This window comes from Ischnura elegans, chromosome 9 (assembly GCF_921293095.1).
Source record: "Ischnura elegans chromosome 9, ioIscEleg1.1, whole genome shotgun sequence".
In the NCBI taxonomy this organism is placed as follows: domain Eukaryota; kingdom Metazoa; phylum Arthropoda; class Insecta; order Odonata; family Coenagrionidae; genus Ischnura; species Ischnura elegans.
The window spans coordinates 50,164,173-50,180,074 of record NC_060254.1 but is presented as its reverse complement, the minus strand read 5'-3'; the positions used below and the strand labels follow the sequence as shown (position 1 = coordinate 50,180,074).

General features: G+C 37.7%; 1 protein-coding gene across 3 annotated transcripts in view; it reads right to left on the bottom strand.

Moving 5' to 3' along the window:
* Positions 1–15,902, bottom strand: part of LOC124165661 (lachesin-like) — a 472,126-nt gene that overhangs the window by 23,633 nt on the left and 432,591 nt on the right. For 2 of the 3 annotated variants that reach the window (XM_046543140.1, XM_046543142.1), the window contains one exon: positions 12,590–12,796. The exons of the other annotated variant lie outside the window; for it this stretch is intronic. In XM_046543140.1, coding sequence (XP_046399096.1) covers positions 12,590–12,796 — 207 coding nt within the window. The remainder of the gene's footprint in view (positions 1–12,589; positions 12,797–15,902) is intronic. 3 annotated transcript variants of the gene reach the window in all.

The following is a 15,902-nucleotide window of genomic DNA, read 5'->3' as shown; positions in this document are numbered from 1 at the left end:
ACATTGTATGTAAAATATGAGTGCTTTTTACATGAACTGTCGTATGTACCGCCAATTTTCAGATTAATTTATCACTTATAGAGCACAACGGTGCATTTCTTAAATAAACTATGACAATATTTAAAATTTCCTACAACAGAAAGCAGTACCAACCCCAAAGGTTATGAGAACCTGAGCTTAAGAATAAGGAATGAGCTTGGAATGATGTTTATGGGCACTCTGCATATATTGATAATCATATAGTCGTGTTTAAAAATATAATGCCGATATATAGTACTGTCTGATTCACGAGTGCTACGAAAGAGTAAGAAAAGCAATTTTAATTACAATAAAAAATAGAGTTACGATCCTCCGCCGTCTTTTGTAATCGCATTTTTTATTGAAAACTACTTGAATACATGATGAAACATTCTGGAGTAAAGCTTAATCAAGGGCAACCTTTGAAAATTTGCATATATTTTTTACTAAAAGGACAGCTTTAAAATATGGTTTGCACCTCTCCATACAAAGTATCCCATCATATATGCCGTTGATATCAATTATTTAATATTTCTATTAAGTTCCATTAATTTAATAATTCAACGAAGACAAATGTAAAGGGCTACACATGAAATATATGACTTCAACTCAGCCCCTTTAGAGTAAACACCCCACGGTTCCAGGTCCTTTGCACGAAGCCTTCTCTTCTCCTCTTTCCTCGTGGATTACGTTTAAATGACGTGTGTCTAGCGAGAAATATATTTGCGTGTTGATTTCGGGTAATTGGACTGGCACTCAAATTAATTGCAAGTAATTGATTCCATCCCTCCTTTCTCTAATTCATTCGATGATGCTTAATATATTTTATTTGTAAACAAAATGAATCAATCTCTGAATCTATTTTGAATTCAGGGTTTTTATCTTTAAAGTAATGTCATACTCTGATGGAATGGATGTCCAAATGAAATATGATTTGTTAGTAATACAAAAAGCAACGATAATTTCATTGATTTTCGCCATTAATTAAACATTACATGGAAATTTACATGCATACTGTACATAATCTCCGTCTAATTCCACTTTTATAACATTTGGGCCGATGAAGTATAATATGGGCCTCAAGGTTTTCTGCATCGTGCTTACTACATATTAACAATGAGCATTGCAAGGTCATACGTTATTAGCACCTACTTTTTATTACAAGTAAGTCATGCAATCTGTTACACAAAAATCGGCTATAAAATTATCAATGTAAAGTGGTATTGAATATTATTATTCCGTTTTAACGTATGACCATAACGTATGGTCATACGTTAAAACGGAATAATAATATTCAATACCACTTTACATTGATAATTTTATAGCCGATTTTTGTGTAACAGATTGCATGACTTACTTGTAATAAAAAGTAGGTGCTTATATATTTATGCTTTGTATAAAAACCAGAATTAAGTATTCTCCCGTTCCCGTTCTCCTTATCGCTATTCTGATCTGCCTAGCCATACAAGAGGTTTCAAGCATTCTCAAATTCAGGTGTCAGCTATGTCAAATATTAAACGGCCAATATATATGAATTTAAATTAAAAAAAAGAGTTACTGCCCATTCGCTCATTTTAGGAACTTAATCCTTATGCATTTGTGCAATACAATAAAAGCCAAGGTGGATACATTTTTACTTATGTGATACCTACGGTTAATGTTATAGCATATTTCCTGTAACAATATCATACTCCCAGCAACCGTGAATTTTAATCATTCGCAAATCATCGAATCAGTACTTCAATCAAACTTCAGTAAAAAAAAACAAAATCACATTAGTCCGATTGAAATGTTTCAGAATGGATTAAACGTCTCCCATAAAATCAACATACCAGTTTAGAGCACACCCAATAATAATCAATTACATCTAAATAGCTATAAAACACTATTTCCATTTCTCTTAGAAGCGTTTTCTTCTTAATCGGCAATGTTGAATCAAAAAAAGATATTGTCACTGATAATTATGTAGGCTACATAATATGGAAAAGCTCCAAAAGATTGATTACAGAGGGATTTATTAAAATATAAATTATGGTGGGATAATTAATAATCTTGGTACATATTTAACAGCGGCAGCTTTGGTAGGAGAAAAATTATCACTGGAGGCAAATACGAGGTAAATACCACGTGCACTCCCCCAAAGAAAAGATAATACTTTACAGCGCCAGTAGAGAAACCAGAAGATTGAATAAACGTTTTACTGGCTAAGGCCGCGTTGACTCATATGAGCGTACGTCAGTTTCAGCCGTATGCCAGCTTCCGGCTTCCGGAGCTAATCCTTAGGACGCTACCTTAACCTGGAAAATATTTATCCACTTAATAACCGCGAAAGCCTCCGTACCACTTGTACATCATTTGATGGGCAAATGGAAAAGGGTATATCTATAAAAGTATAATAAAAGAGAATATCCAAAGTAACCCAACCATCATCACTAGAGACTCGGAGGCTGCGGGTTAGGCTTAGATTGCTTGAACAATTAGAATGGATATCTTTAAGAGCGACACAGAGAACATAATATTAGAGCCACGCTATATTTCCAGGTCCAATAGAAGCGATAAATTAAGAGAGATGTTTTGCCGAACGGATAGATATGGGAATTCGTTTTTCCCCCGAACCATTAAGGACTTTAATAAACGCTAGTCCCATCGTCGTTAGAGCACTTCATTTTTTTAAAGCTGTAAACGGTGTCCTAACACCCCCTGACATACGGGGTATTATGTAGATTTTAGACTAGGCAATAATCCTAAAATTGTTAGACGCAGCTCTCCACTAAATTCTCCTATCAGATAACCTTTTCACTCCTACGTATTTCTTCTTCACCTGTTTCATGCATTTTGTTTGGGGTCTTCCTTTTCCGTTCAAGCCATCCACTTGTCCCTCGACTGTCTTCATTAGACCATCATGTCACAGGATGTAGCCTATAAGGTTCTTCCGTCTTCTTCTGAAGGTTTTCATGAGGCTTCTCTTCTCTCGTACTCTTCTTAGGATTTTCTCATTACTAACTTTGTAGATCCATTTGATCCCATCATTCTTCTATAGCACTACATTTAGAAGTCCTCAATTCTTGTTTTCTCCGCTGTCTCTCGCTGCTTCGTTTCCGTTTAGTAACATACTCCAAATGCATGTTCTTATAATTTGTTTCCTTACTTCTATATTTAAGATTCCCGCTGTAAGCTGGTCTCTCTTTTTATGGAATGCTCTCTTCGCCAGGGATATTCTGCTGTTGATTTCTTTTTTGCTTCTCCCGTCGCTAGTAATCTTCCTTCCAAAATAACAGAATTTATCCATCTCTACTAGTGTACCTCTACGTGTAACCTAGTAAGGTTAAATAAATAATAACCTAAGATAGATTCTCTTTTCTCTTCTTACTCTCCCTTAGCTCGAGGAATACAAGGGTCAAAGCTCTCAGTACCTCGGGGTTGGAAAGGATCGAAGATGAGCCGATATAGGGCTTGGGACGCGAAACACATGGATATTGCTCTCAGAGAACAAGTGGAACGTGTCAGCGGGCGTAGAGAAAGAACGGGTGAAGCTGAAGAAATAGGACAGCGTTCAGCGAGAGACAGAGAGCTAAGGGATGATGTTTTTTTATAGGATGAGAGGATCGAAGTAAAGGAAAGAGTGGGGGGAGTAAAGGGGTTCTAGGAGCTAGAGCAGAAGTCGATTGTCGGAGTCCCATAGTCGTCGTCTAGTCTCTAGGGAGAAGGGCGCTCCTGTCGGAGAGAGAGGAAAGACATCCTCTTCGCTTGGTGTAGTGGGTGGGGAGAATGCAGGTTAGAGTTTGTATACGTTGGGAGAGAGGAAGATAGATGGCGCGTGAATTAGAGTAAATGGACTGAGGGAGAGACGTGAAAGCGGGAGTAGTTCGCAGTATATTTACAGAGAAGCGGTGTAGGGAGGGGATCGGGGGTCTGGACGACCCACCCCCCAAACCGAAACATAAAAGCACAATTACTTTTCTTCATCTGAAAATAAATAAAAAAAGAACAAAATATTGAAAAATCATGAATTTGCAAAGGATTTCGTGTAAAAATGAAGATTTTTCTATCATGAAAAGTTGAAATTAGTTCAAAACCCTCGACTAAGTTGCCTGTTTTTCAAAAATTTTCCTCCTTATCTCCCTGGTTTTAAATCCCTAAAAGACGTAATTTCCGGCTATGCCAGTGATACAGAATATATGTATGTAGACTTTACACTTTCCCGGCGAACAGAATATTTAAACGTTTCTCGCGATTCCGCGCGGGTAAGAATTTGTAAGAGAATGGGTAACGACTCGGAACCCGAAACGTCGGCGCTCTTACAAAATCTCCCCCACGCGAAATCCCGAGAAAAGTTTAAATACATATGTAGAATTGGGCAAAGGATCCAGACAGACTAAGGTAAACACTAATAAAGGGATGATAAGGCAGACGACCTCGAGTGCAAAGTGAAAGTCGTGTTAAGTGATATGAATATGCAAAAAAAGTATCTGAATCAGGGTATCAAAACTGTATTTCAGGAGTCGAAAGTGCAAATTGCAGTTATGAATGTAAAGTTAGTGAACATGATCGACTGAATAAAATTTAAATATAATTGATTTAGCCAAGTAAGCATTTAAATTATCCAAAAAATCCACAGTCCACAAAAAGTTACCAACTCTTTATTGCATAAAATATTCAGTCACAGAGCTTTACTGAGTACTTCATCGAAAATTTTCTCTTTTTCTTATGTTTTATGAATTCCACGTTAGCATAGAAACCCCATCTCGTCGTCTTTCTTTTATAATTCCGTACAGTATTTGTTTGTTTTCTGGGAATAGCCAACGAAAAGGCCAAAAAGGAAGTGGGGCGTGGGAAAAGTAGTTGGAAGGAAATGCTGATAGAATGAGAGGGAAATTCAAGTGACGGGGATGGGTGAAGTTTTTCTAGGTGGACTGGAGAACCAGGATTGAGAGAATAGGAACTCAACGAGTTTGTGTGACAGTCAATTCTCGATCGCCTTTATCTAGACCCCGGGGGTCCTCCTCGTGGTGACATTCTTCATTGTCCAAGGGAAAAGAGTGTACAGTGGGTCTTGTGTTTGAGGGGAGAGAAGAAGGCAAAAGTTTATGAGCATCGAGGAGGAGAGGAGAAATCGGGAATGATCCGTGTAAAATCTATTTAAAGATCTTGAAAAAATTGAATTGGTAATATTTCACCAGTCATAATTTTTTCATTATTCCTCCGTTTAAAAAAAATAGATGTATCAAAAAGTGAGGGTATTGGGCAAAATTAGATACTTACATACAAATGCCGATGCATGCTGACCCACTTAAAAGCTGAAAATCATTCAAAATAGTTTATATATGAGTCGTTTAACTGACAACTTTCTCTATCATTTCCTAAATCAAATTCGTTATTCGGATAACATTGACTAATGACAGAATTCATTGCATGCAGGAATTAATTGACTTCATCTCATGAGTTTCATCAAGTTGATTGTGTTACGTCTGGATTAATAATTGTAAGTCAATAAAGGACCATTTTTATAAGTTATTGAATATGCTAAAAACTTAGATATGAACCCTTTAGTCTGACTGGTTTGTAAAACAAATTAATACAAACTCAACATCCTCTAACTCATTAGTGATTCATTTAAAAATTCATCCTTGGTGTTTTACACAGCATTAGCACTCTCTAGTGAAACCTGGAGTAAATGTGTTCATCCTTTATCAAATATTAGGGAAAAATTATCTATGCATTGTTATCTTTGATAAAATATTAAATTCATAAAGAATATAAAATTTCATATCGGAGAACAGTTCTCATCTACGAGACATTTAATAGCCAACTACTGGATAACACAGATGCAAATAAATTATTTTTATTTTGAACACAAAAATGCCTATAATGGATCAAATTCCGAATGAGTTAGATAAAAAAGATGAATATCTGATTTTTAGTCGTCTAAAATAAAGAGGTTTTTGTCGGGAGCAAAATTTGAAGAAAATAACTCAATCGTAGACGGATGTATTCCACTCTTTGAACAAAATTTTGAAAACTTTGAGCTAAAGATTAGCATAGAGACTAAAGAGGATAGAAGTACTTGCCATTGGAAATACCCCTACATCTGGAAGATGGAAGAATGGGTAAGGGCTGATGAGGTCGAAGCGAGGAGGGGTGATGGGTGACACTTTGAACTCTCATTTGAAAACCCGCAGGCTTCAACGAGAGGCCGACATCGAACAGCTCTATTCCATTAGTCTCAGCCCTTCGAATCGAAATAGAAGCGACGGATCTGAGACTGGTTAAGGTTACACGACGGACTGATGTCTGAAGAGAGCTGGAGAATACATACAGCAGTAGGCTGTCAATTGCAAGCGAGACGGGGAATTGGGTCTTTAAAAACATTGCGAGAAAACAGGGGGGAATGGTTTAAGCAAAGTCGCGGAATATCTTATAACTGAAGTGAAGTAAAGGAGTGAAATAGTGGAGGTGTGAGAGACTGGTTAGGAACTGCGGAGAATTTATCAATAAAGATAAACGACACTGGATGCCTCGGGAAGGGAGAATTTCGAAGCAGAACTTTCTGACAGGACACGGACTAGGTACCTACTTAGAAAGTATCGACAATCCTCCAGCGATGATCCGGATAGAAAAGAAATTGTTAAAAGTAATAATGTCCATGATAAACTCGCTTTTTTATTCAGCAACAGGGTGATGCATTCATATGCCAACGAAATATTTTTTTCCGTAGTTCGGCAAGAGCTAAAATTGTATTTACCTACAAAATAACTTAATAACACCAAAGTTGAAAGCCTTGCAGTCAACGCAAGAGGAATTTTCCAATATAAAAGAAAAGCATCATACTAATGCCAATTAATTAGTTATAAAATACTTTAATATTGAAATCAACATGCCTATTCATGAATAAATGTAATTATACTACAACAGGAATGCTCAAACCCGCATTTTACCTACATAAAAATTTAGTGGACGAAAAATAATCTTCTTTTTATTATTCACAGAAAGGGCATAGCCGGATAAAGAGGGTGAAAAGTCCTCCCTCCGGGATTTTTCCCGTACTTGGGGTATGCGATTTGGGATCAAATTGGACAAACCTCTCCACATTTCCAGCCCGCTAGAGGCCCACCGGGGCCGGCTACATCGAAAATACGATTTTCACTCTTTTTTAATATCTCGGTCAAGAAGACATATTTTTTATGCGGTTTGCGGCATTTGAAACCTTATTTGTTGGAGCAGATTTTCAATTGTTTTCAAGTACTTTGAGCGAGACAAGAAGATATGGTGTTGATTTGAAAATTTCTAACGCATGTTTTTATAAAATATATTCGAGAGGGCCAAAAATAAAAAAACGTTTTCTGGAGTTGTTTTTTAATACCTTTAGGCTGGCGTATTGAAAAAATAATTTTTAGGTGGTGGAACATCGCGAAAAAATGCGATTAAAAATATGCGATTCGACCTTAATTGGGATAGTTTTTCTTCAAACAAATCTCTTTAATTGTACTTGCGTACGTACTACTACACCTACGTACCTGCTATCACAATATAAATCACATGCTATGCCATACACCGCTCCATCAATTGCTATGAATTAATTTATCCAGTGTACGTGAGAGCTGGAAAATATACTCAGGCAGTTAGATGAGTGAGATTTTACTAGTTTTTATCTGAACTACCACGCATATCTTACCTAAAGGCTCTGTTGCAACTCTTTAGCCAATTTTTCTTGGGCGAGATTGCGGAATACCGCGTTCGAGGGAAGGACGCATGTTGCAGTAAGCCTACCTAAAAGTGTAATGCATTTGGAGAACAGCTGCGTGGAGGCATGAAAGAGCATCGATAAGGTATAGATCGATCGCGCGAAGAAAAATGGGATTCATATCTCGAATGCAGTTAGGCCTGGGATACTGGGTTGAACACTGACCCTGATCTCACAGAGACCTACCAATCAATTAGGCAATCAATCTATGCCCTCTATGCATTTCGTCTTTACACATATGCTTAAAACTTGTCAGGATTGTTTTATTATCTTATTAATATTCATGAGCACATGGTTATAAACTTTCAATGACTTTTACTTGGAGCTACATTATATAAATTAACGAGAACTTATTCATGGAAGGTCTAATTATAGCTGGCCTTTTTGATAGATAAGTGAACAATTGCAAACATTGCAAAATAATTATATTTTTACCGATAAGCAAGCAGTTTCTTATGTGAGTGAGCTTCTGTAACTCAAAAATATGCTAATAGAATCGTATGGATCATCTCTTTTACAGCCATTTCATTCTAGCTTTTTCTAAAGAAAATCTCCTTGCAGAAATCTTTTGGTCAATTTATTTAAAACTCGATTTTCAAATGTTATACCCTTCCATATTTACTCGGGCCACTAATGAAAATATGAATACTGTAAATATATTAACGAATAAATAGAAATAGTATTTACAGGATTCCTATGGAAAATGCCACGAACATGCAGAGTAAAATCTGTTTCACCTTGGATTCATTTTTATTTTAAAGATGTGCTAAGGTTTTATTTACGTTCAGTAATTATTAGTGAACGGTTTCACTCATGAAGACTAATAGTTCGATCATAGTTCTAGGTCACCTCGTTATAGGATACAGTTAGTTTGATGGCTGGTGCAAGTCCAATATAGTATTCTTCGTTCATCATTGGAAGAAAGTGTGAAACCTTACTCGTGATTTTGGATTAATTTTATCTCCCTAACAAAGTGGTGTTAAAAGAGGTATTTCCTCTAGCTGATTGGGTAACAATATCAAGGTATATGTCTAACCTTTCCATGGCGACATTTGCAAATCATATCTCTCCCTATCTAATGTCACGTATGCTCATTCTACTTATGTGTTGACAGTTGGTCAACGGTTTCTCCAGTGCTCTATGACTTGTATGCATGTGATGTAAAAGTTATATTAATCTAAAGATAATAGACTTTTTGGATAGAGGTGGAAGACGATGGAGATAACTTTCAGACGATTTGAAAATGCTCTGGCCTGCGTGGGTCTACGGATCGCTATACTTTTCCTGGGAAGAAAGGAAGAAGGGAACAATATGAGAGAGAAAAATGCAAGAGTGTACAAGGAACAGAGAGAAATGAAGTGGAGAGAAAACGAGACTGGGCAGAAGAAGGGGTTTCCAAGTCGTCACGAGGATAATGGCGATTGCTCTCATTCATCTCTTTCCAGGGACAATTTTTACGCAATACGTTAGAGCGTCCGTCAATGGGAGGCTTTTCTGAATAGGATGAGGGCGTGGTGTCCTTCTCATGTGTCCACCAACCGCTAGAGGACTGAGGAGTAACAGAGGGCTATTTCATTCGTGGGGGATGGAGTGCTTGAGTAAGGAAAAAGCAACGAGTGATTGTTTGCAGAAGACAAATAGCACGGATATACTCGTAGGGATGATTTGGTGCAGATAAACCACAAAAAGCAAACAATGAAATCAACAAGATAGCGAAAAGAGTAGTTGCACCTTAGTGGAAAGATTAAGAAGAAAATGGGAACGTGCGAGGAAAATAACAGCGTTACCAGAATCCTTTCTCTACTTACCAAGGGATGCCACAATTGTTCTCATTGCTAACTAAAATTCACTTTAAAAATTATTTTTATTCGCCTGAGTACAGATATTTTGCCTGATGATTCACCTTTATGTAATTAGTGCTAATAATTAAACAAAATTAATAACAGTTCGGCTGCCCTGGCTCAATGGAAAGTGATTCGACTCCTACTTTCATTAATGAATGGCGAAACTCTAAAAAGCCAATAAATAGTAATATGTTGAGTAAATACCAATTATTAGACTTTTATAGCGCTACGCTACTCGGGAAAGTGATGATAACTAGAAAAAATGTAGTGTAAACTTGTAAGTTGGCTATAAAATAAAAAATATTATAATTGTTTTCCGTAACTATTGCTAATGTTGAAGAGCAAATAAAAGGGTGAACGAAGGATTCTATCACTGCATGGTTTTTCACAGTCTCATAGACAACATATCATGATTACATAGAAGTAAAATGAACAAATCAACTAAAATGGTTGCAAAAGACGAGGGTAAACTTAAAAATAAGGTCTACTACGTCATTATCCCTCGTATCTCGTCAACTTTTGCAGAATGGTCTATCATACGACTTCAAATACCTACGATTTTCAAACCGTGCCCGTAGAATTTATTTTTTATTCAATGAAGATGCAACGCAAATGTTGACAACAAAACAAACAGTTCAAATTGGTGCGAAGCATAGTCTGAGCAAACAGGTAGCATTTCGTTCCGACAAATTCGAGAAATATATACCAGGAAGAAAGGCACTCGAGATCTCTGACTCTTTCCTGCTATCAAATCTGCGGAAATAAAAAGAGAATACAGAATACAAACCTAAAATTTTTTCTCACAACTACTTAGTTGACCGTGGCAAAGTCATGTTCATATAATTAGGTAAATAAGCTCATCTTTACAAAGCAGCATATCTCCGCGTAAGAGTGAAGCATATCGTAGAAAATAGAGAATCTTCAATATGATTTAACATGCAAATTCTTAATTTGTAGATGCAATGTTATATACATAGGTGCATTGAAACCCTTTCTTACATAATTAATTTAGAATCACATGCAACCTTGAGTCTTACTCCCAGGGACATTAAGTACCTACATCCGCATATTATGCTCTAGTATTAGGAACCGCTGGGAGGCAGGAAGCTCTCTTGCTTGAGAGTAGACAACCAAGCAGTAAGGCATACGCAGTGACATAAACACATGCGGTGGGATCGATGCCGTTCAAGTGCTGACAAGTGCTGTGAAGGTGCTATTGAGAAAAAAAGTGATGAAGTGAACGTAAGTTTGTGAGTGGAATAAGTGCTAAAGGAAGATAGAATGAAATGGTGTGATAGGAAATGGTATGGTATTTGGAGGTGGCGACCAAGAGCTGAGGTAATTTTCGCCATGAGAGAAGGTTCTGGAAGGGAGGATGGAGAGAAACCCGGTGTCAGCATCAGCCTGCTCCAAACAAAAGGCGCCAAGGGGACCACGGCTTAACGCCCTATCCGACGGACGGAAAGTTGTGCTTGAAATGTCCTTCACACAACTTTCAAACAGGGATCGGGCAGTCTCTGAAAATTATCTATACCACTGGGATTTGAACCCGTGCCCTCGGGGTGGGAAGCTAACGCTCTAGCTACAACACAAACCCAATTCCCATTAGACAAACGAAAGAGGAGACACAAGAATGAAAGGACATTAGGACACTAGAACCACGGAACTGTGAGAATGAAAAATCTCATAAGCATCCCTACTCTGCTCATCTGATATGAATAGAAGGGGACAGAGTGAGGGTCGACACGAGGTGAGTATATCCAGGTAGAGTTGTGTCCTAGAAAAGTCTAGTGCCAAAAGGTCGTGAGTATCCCGACACATCCCGCGTGCGCATCCAATTCACGAGGGATATAAATAAGGAATCGAGGGACACATGATGCAACCATGTCACTGGTTGAGGGTACCTCCGCTCAATTAGTCTGGCGCTTGAGTCGTTTCCCAGAACGTCGCCTAAATTACGTAAAGTTGAAGGAGAGAGAAGAAAGAATGTAATTGCCACCCATTACATTTCCAGCTTCCTTGTTGTTGATGGGATGCTCTCGGCAATTAGAATTATGGTGAATTAAACAAGGCTAGCGGAGCAGGATAAGGATGCCTACTTATAAGATTGGAAGGTAAAAAAAACAGATAGCACTATTTGCATGAATTTTTAAAGTAGCACAACGCGTTTCGACTTTGGCTAATTACATTGTGTTAAATAAATCTCAGAAATGATGATTTAATTGATGATTGGTTTCCGAGTTTATTCGCGCCCACTCATTGTTTGTGGGCGGTAGTTTGGGGCGCGTTCCAGCTCCCGTCTTCAGCTCGTAACTGTCGTCCACCAAAAAATTAGTCAACACGGAATTAATCCGGAAACCAATCATAAATTTAATCACCGCGGAAGCCTTCGTAATGATGATTAAATGAATTATTTACATTATTTCAGTTAAACTTGGATAAATATAGGTCAGAATGTGACAAAATACGGGAAATACCATAGGTGATAAGTGAGAGGCTAGAGGAGAATGAGAAAACAGAGAGATAGAGACAGAGACAGGGGAATGGAAGAAGTGAGGAGTGATGGATACTATATGGCTGCTCGTGAGATAAAACTAACTGCACACGCCTTTGAGTCGAAATTAGCAAGCTGGCATGCCTAAAAAGAGCGAGTAAATATAAAAACCTTTTGTGTTATTGTTAATGTGAAATAATGTACAAATATCTTTCAGCAGTTTGAAATTATCGGTACTTTGTGCTAGATTTTAGCATTCAAAACAGCTTCCAATTTAGCCCTGACGAAATGCAAGCAAAATTTAGTGGACGATGCCCATGAAATATACAATAGCATGGAGGATTATTTTGAGGCAAGACAGGGGAGAGGGAAAAGTGATAGAAAAATAGAAGAAGCGTAGAGTGTGCTTATTAATAGCTGTATTTAAGTATACTATGGTGATTATAATAAGAGGAAGCATTAGCATTCAGCGAGCGTATGTTATTTGTGTACCTGATGAGGAGTGGCCGGGGGCGGGGGGCAGTCTGTCGGCGGTAGTCGCCACCCCCGAGGAGGCCGCCGCCTCCGCGCCCCCAGCACCCTTCTTGAGGCCTCCTCGCTTCTCCGACGATTTGCTCAAGTCGGTGGCTGGGCGGTTGGACTCGTCGTCCGAAGAGGAGGGGGGGAGGGTGCGGGTTGAGTTTCGCGTCACTAGCCGCTCTGCAACAACACACAACGGAGACACCAATGATCACCCACTTCCCGACCTCTATTATACAATTAAGTGCCGTCTTCTATTGATCACGCAAGGGGATTAGAGGACCTATTCCCGTTCATAACGCAACCTCCGTTATATTTCCAAATGCATAACGGAGGTTGCTCTTCGTTGAGATAGTGGTAAGTGGTAGATTACACCACTCCCTGAAATGTAGAGACTATGAAAATGTGGATGTTAGATAACGGAAAAAAATTAAGACCTAAAGGAAAGGCGAAGCATAAAGATTGTGGATAAGGATAGTAAAAGGATAATAAATCTTACTTTGCTAAAATAACCATTAACACAGAAAAAATGTAATTTTCAGAAACCTTTACCTATACTGTTCACAAAAATCAGAAGCTAAACAAACTTGTGTAATAGATAACCAGAAAGGATAAAAGAAAAAATATCTGATGTGTATTTTAAAATGATAAGACTGAATTCAAATCCTCATAACTGCGTTTAGTTGTTATTTTTTTAATTTAAAATTTCCTTAATGCTACTTACAGGTCCAAATTTTGAAATTATAAGCCATAATTTAAAGAAAAATGAACAGAAATATACAAAAAAACATATTTATCTCAAAAAACGATGGGAAATCTTAAAGGATTAAAGAATTTTTATAAACCATGTTTTAAGATAATGTCTAATGTCAACATCGGAGCCGGTCAAGTCAAAAACTGCGCGGCTAAAATAATTGGCAGTTTCACTATTGAAAGTTTCACCAGATACACCGAGTTTAAAAATTATTGTACTTAATTGATGTGATAACTGTATCCTCCTTTGGCCTACAAACGCAATTTGAATAAATTGACAGCAAGGAACCGCACAGATTCTCTACTCACTGCCGCAAACGTCGGCACACCTGCACACAGCATGATTTCAAGTAAAATTAATCGGGATGATATGCTTCTAATCCTCCTCGCAGGTATGAAGTAAAAATAATAAAAATATAGCACCTTTATTCATTTATCCTGACAATCTTATGATGATTCATGGAATGGCTCAAAACTTTAAAAATTATCTGCTTCTCTAAGTGCACATCGTGTCCGCTTTTCTTGGTTAAATAAAGATTCTTTAACATAAAGGACATGCCTTAATTGAGAAAAAGCTAAAAGATGTCTCACCAATTGTTTATAACACCATTAATAGGGATATTATGGAATTTTTTTCAAGTAAATGTGTTGAAAAATCAATCATCAATGCGATAAAAATATATTTCATTAATCAATTACCTGGGACCATATCGATTATCTAGTCCGAAGCATAACTCGCATGCTTGAATCAGTGTCTAGAGGATAAAGTTAGTTTCAAGTGAAAGTCAAAGGAAAATGAGAATCAATCCTGATTTGTTCTTAATTATAATAATTATAAGACGAACGTATTCGGAGACGAACATAAATTCTAGATCCATTTCTCAATTTAAAAAATTTGACAATTCCCTTAATCAAAGTCGAAGGCCTCAAAAGACAACTACATGAATATCTGCCACCCGAAAACGCGACACCACCATTTAGCTTTTCTTGACCGCCTATAGCGTTCCTTTAGGTAAATTATGCAACAATCAGTGTCCAAAATTGGCAATAAATACATTTGGAAAGGTGTAAATACTTGCAATCTAAGTAAATAGGCCCTATCGGCCGCATTAATATATATGGATCTACTGTCATCATCTTAAATGAAGAGGCTTGGAAAGCCTTGGATAATTTCCGTAAACTATAGAAACTCAAATCAGACTTTCAGTGCTACTCCACGTATAGCGTCTGACGATCGAATGAATAATACTAAGGGACCTGTGAACCAGCCATCTTAAGAATTGAAATTTGTTGGACATTAATTCTCCATTGCACGGGATATCACATAATTTTCGCGCTGCATTACGGCAATATATTGATTCAATAAAGATTTTTTTCAAAACTTTAGCTTTCCTCTAGCGAATGCACTTGCACTCAAAGTGGGAAATGGAGGAATTTACGAAGTTGATATTCGGATACTCAAAATATTTTTCTTAAGAGTGCCATAATTGATGCAACCATTCCGTTTTGGTCATAAATATAAATAAATCGAGGTAAAATACATTGAATACCTATCAATAGAGTCACAAAATGGAAGATGGAATCCGGTTAAATCACTCCGCAAGGATGGCACATATTTTGATCAGAGGTGACAAGCAGGAAAAGGCTAATTATCTAGGGCTAATTTAAAGTCAGGGAGAAAATCGAGTGCTTTTAATTTCAATTACGCGAAATTGTTCAGGTTCATATCACCCCATGCCTGTTATTTCACTAAAAATGCTGGTATTAAAAAAATTAAGGATTTCAATAACTCAAAATTTTTGACCATCAAAATAGTTTTTCCATGCTATTTGGGTTTATAATATTTTATATATAGAGTAAAATTATTGATTATAAGTGAAAAACTAATGGACACTACTATAGAATAAGACGATACAAGTAGAAATTAATGGAGTAGCATTGAAGCAAGGCCAGTTAGGGTTGGGTGTACGGTAGACGCAAGGGGATATTATTCTTGCGGAGACGGGAAGGGAATTTTAGGGATAAGACGACAGTGATGAAGGAGTGCTGCATCTCATTCGGATACAAGGGAAAGCTGGGATCAGAGAGCAAAGGAGATGAGGGATAATTCCTGACTAAGATAGTCAAGAATGTTTACAAGTTCAATTTCGGTTAAATAACTAGAGGTTGTAAACAGGTAAAACTTGTTACCAGGTAATGTGAAACAGGTAATGTAACCGATTGAGATGCAGCACTCCTTCATCATTGTCGTCTTATCCCCAAAACTCCCTCCCCGTCTCCGCAAGAAGGCTGGTATGGTATGGTATTTGGAGGAGGCGACCGACAGCTGAGGTCATTTGCGCCATGAGGGAAAGGTATGGAAGGAAGGGTGGAGAGAAACCCGGGGTCGGCATTAGCCTGCTCTTAACGAAAGGCGCCAAGGGGACCACGGCTTTACGTCCTATCCGACGGACAGAGTGTTGCGCTCGACATGTCCTCCACCGCAAGTAGGCTATCGAGAGCGAAACGTATTCTTTAAAATTTTAAGCTCTGG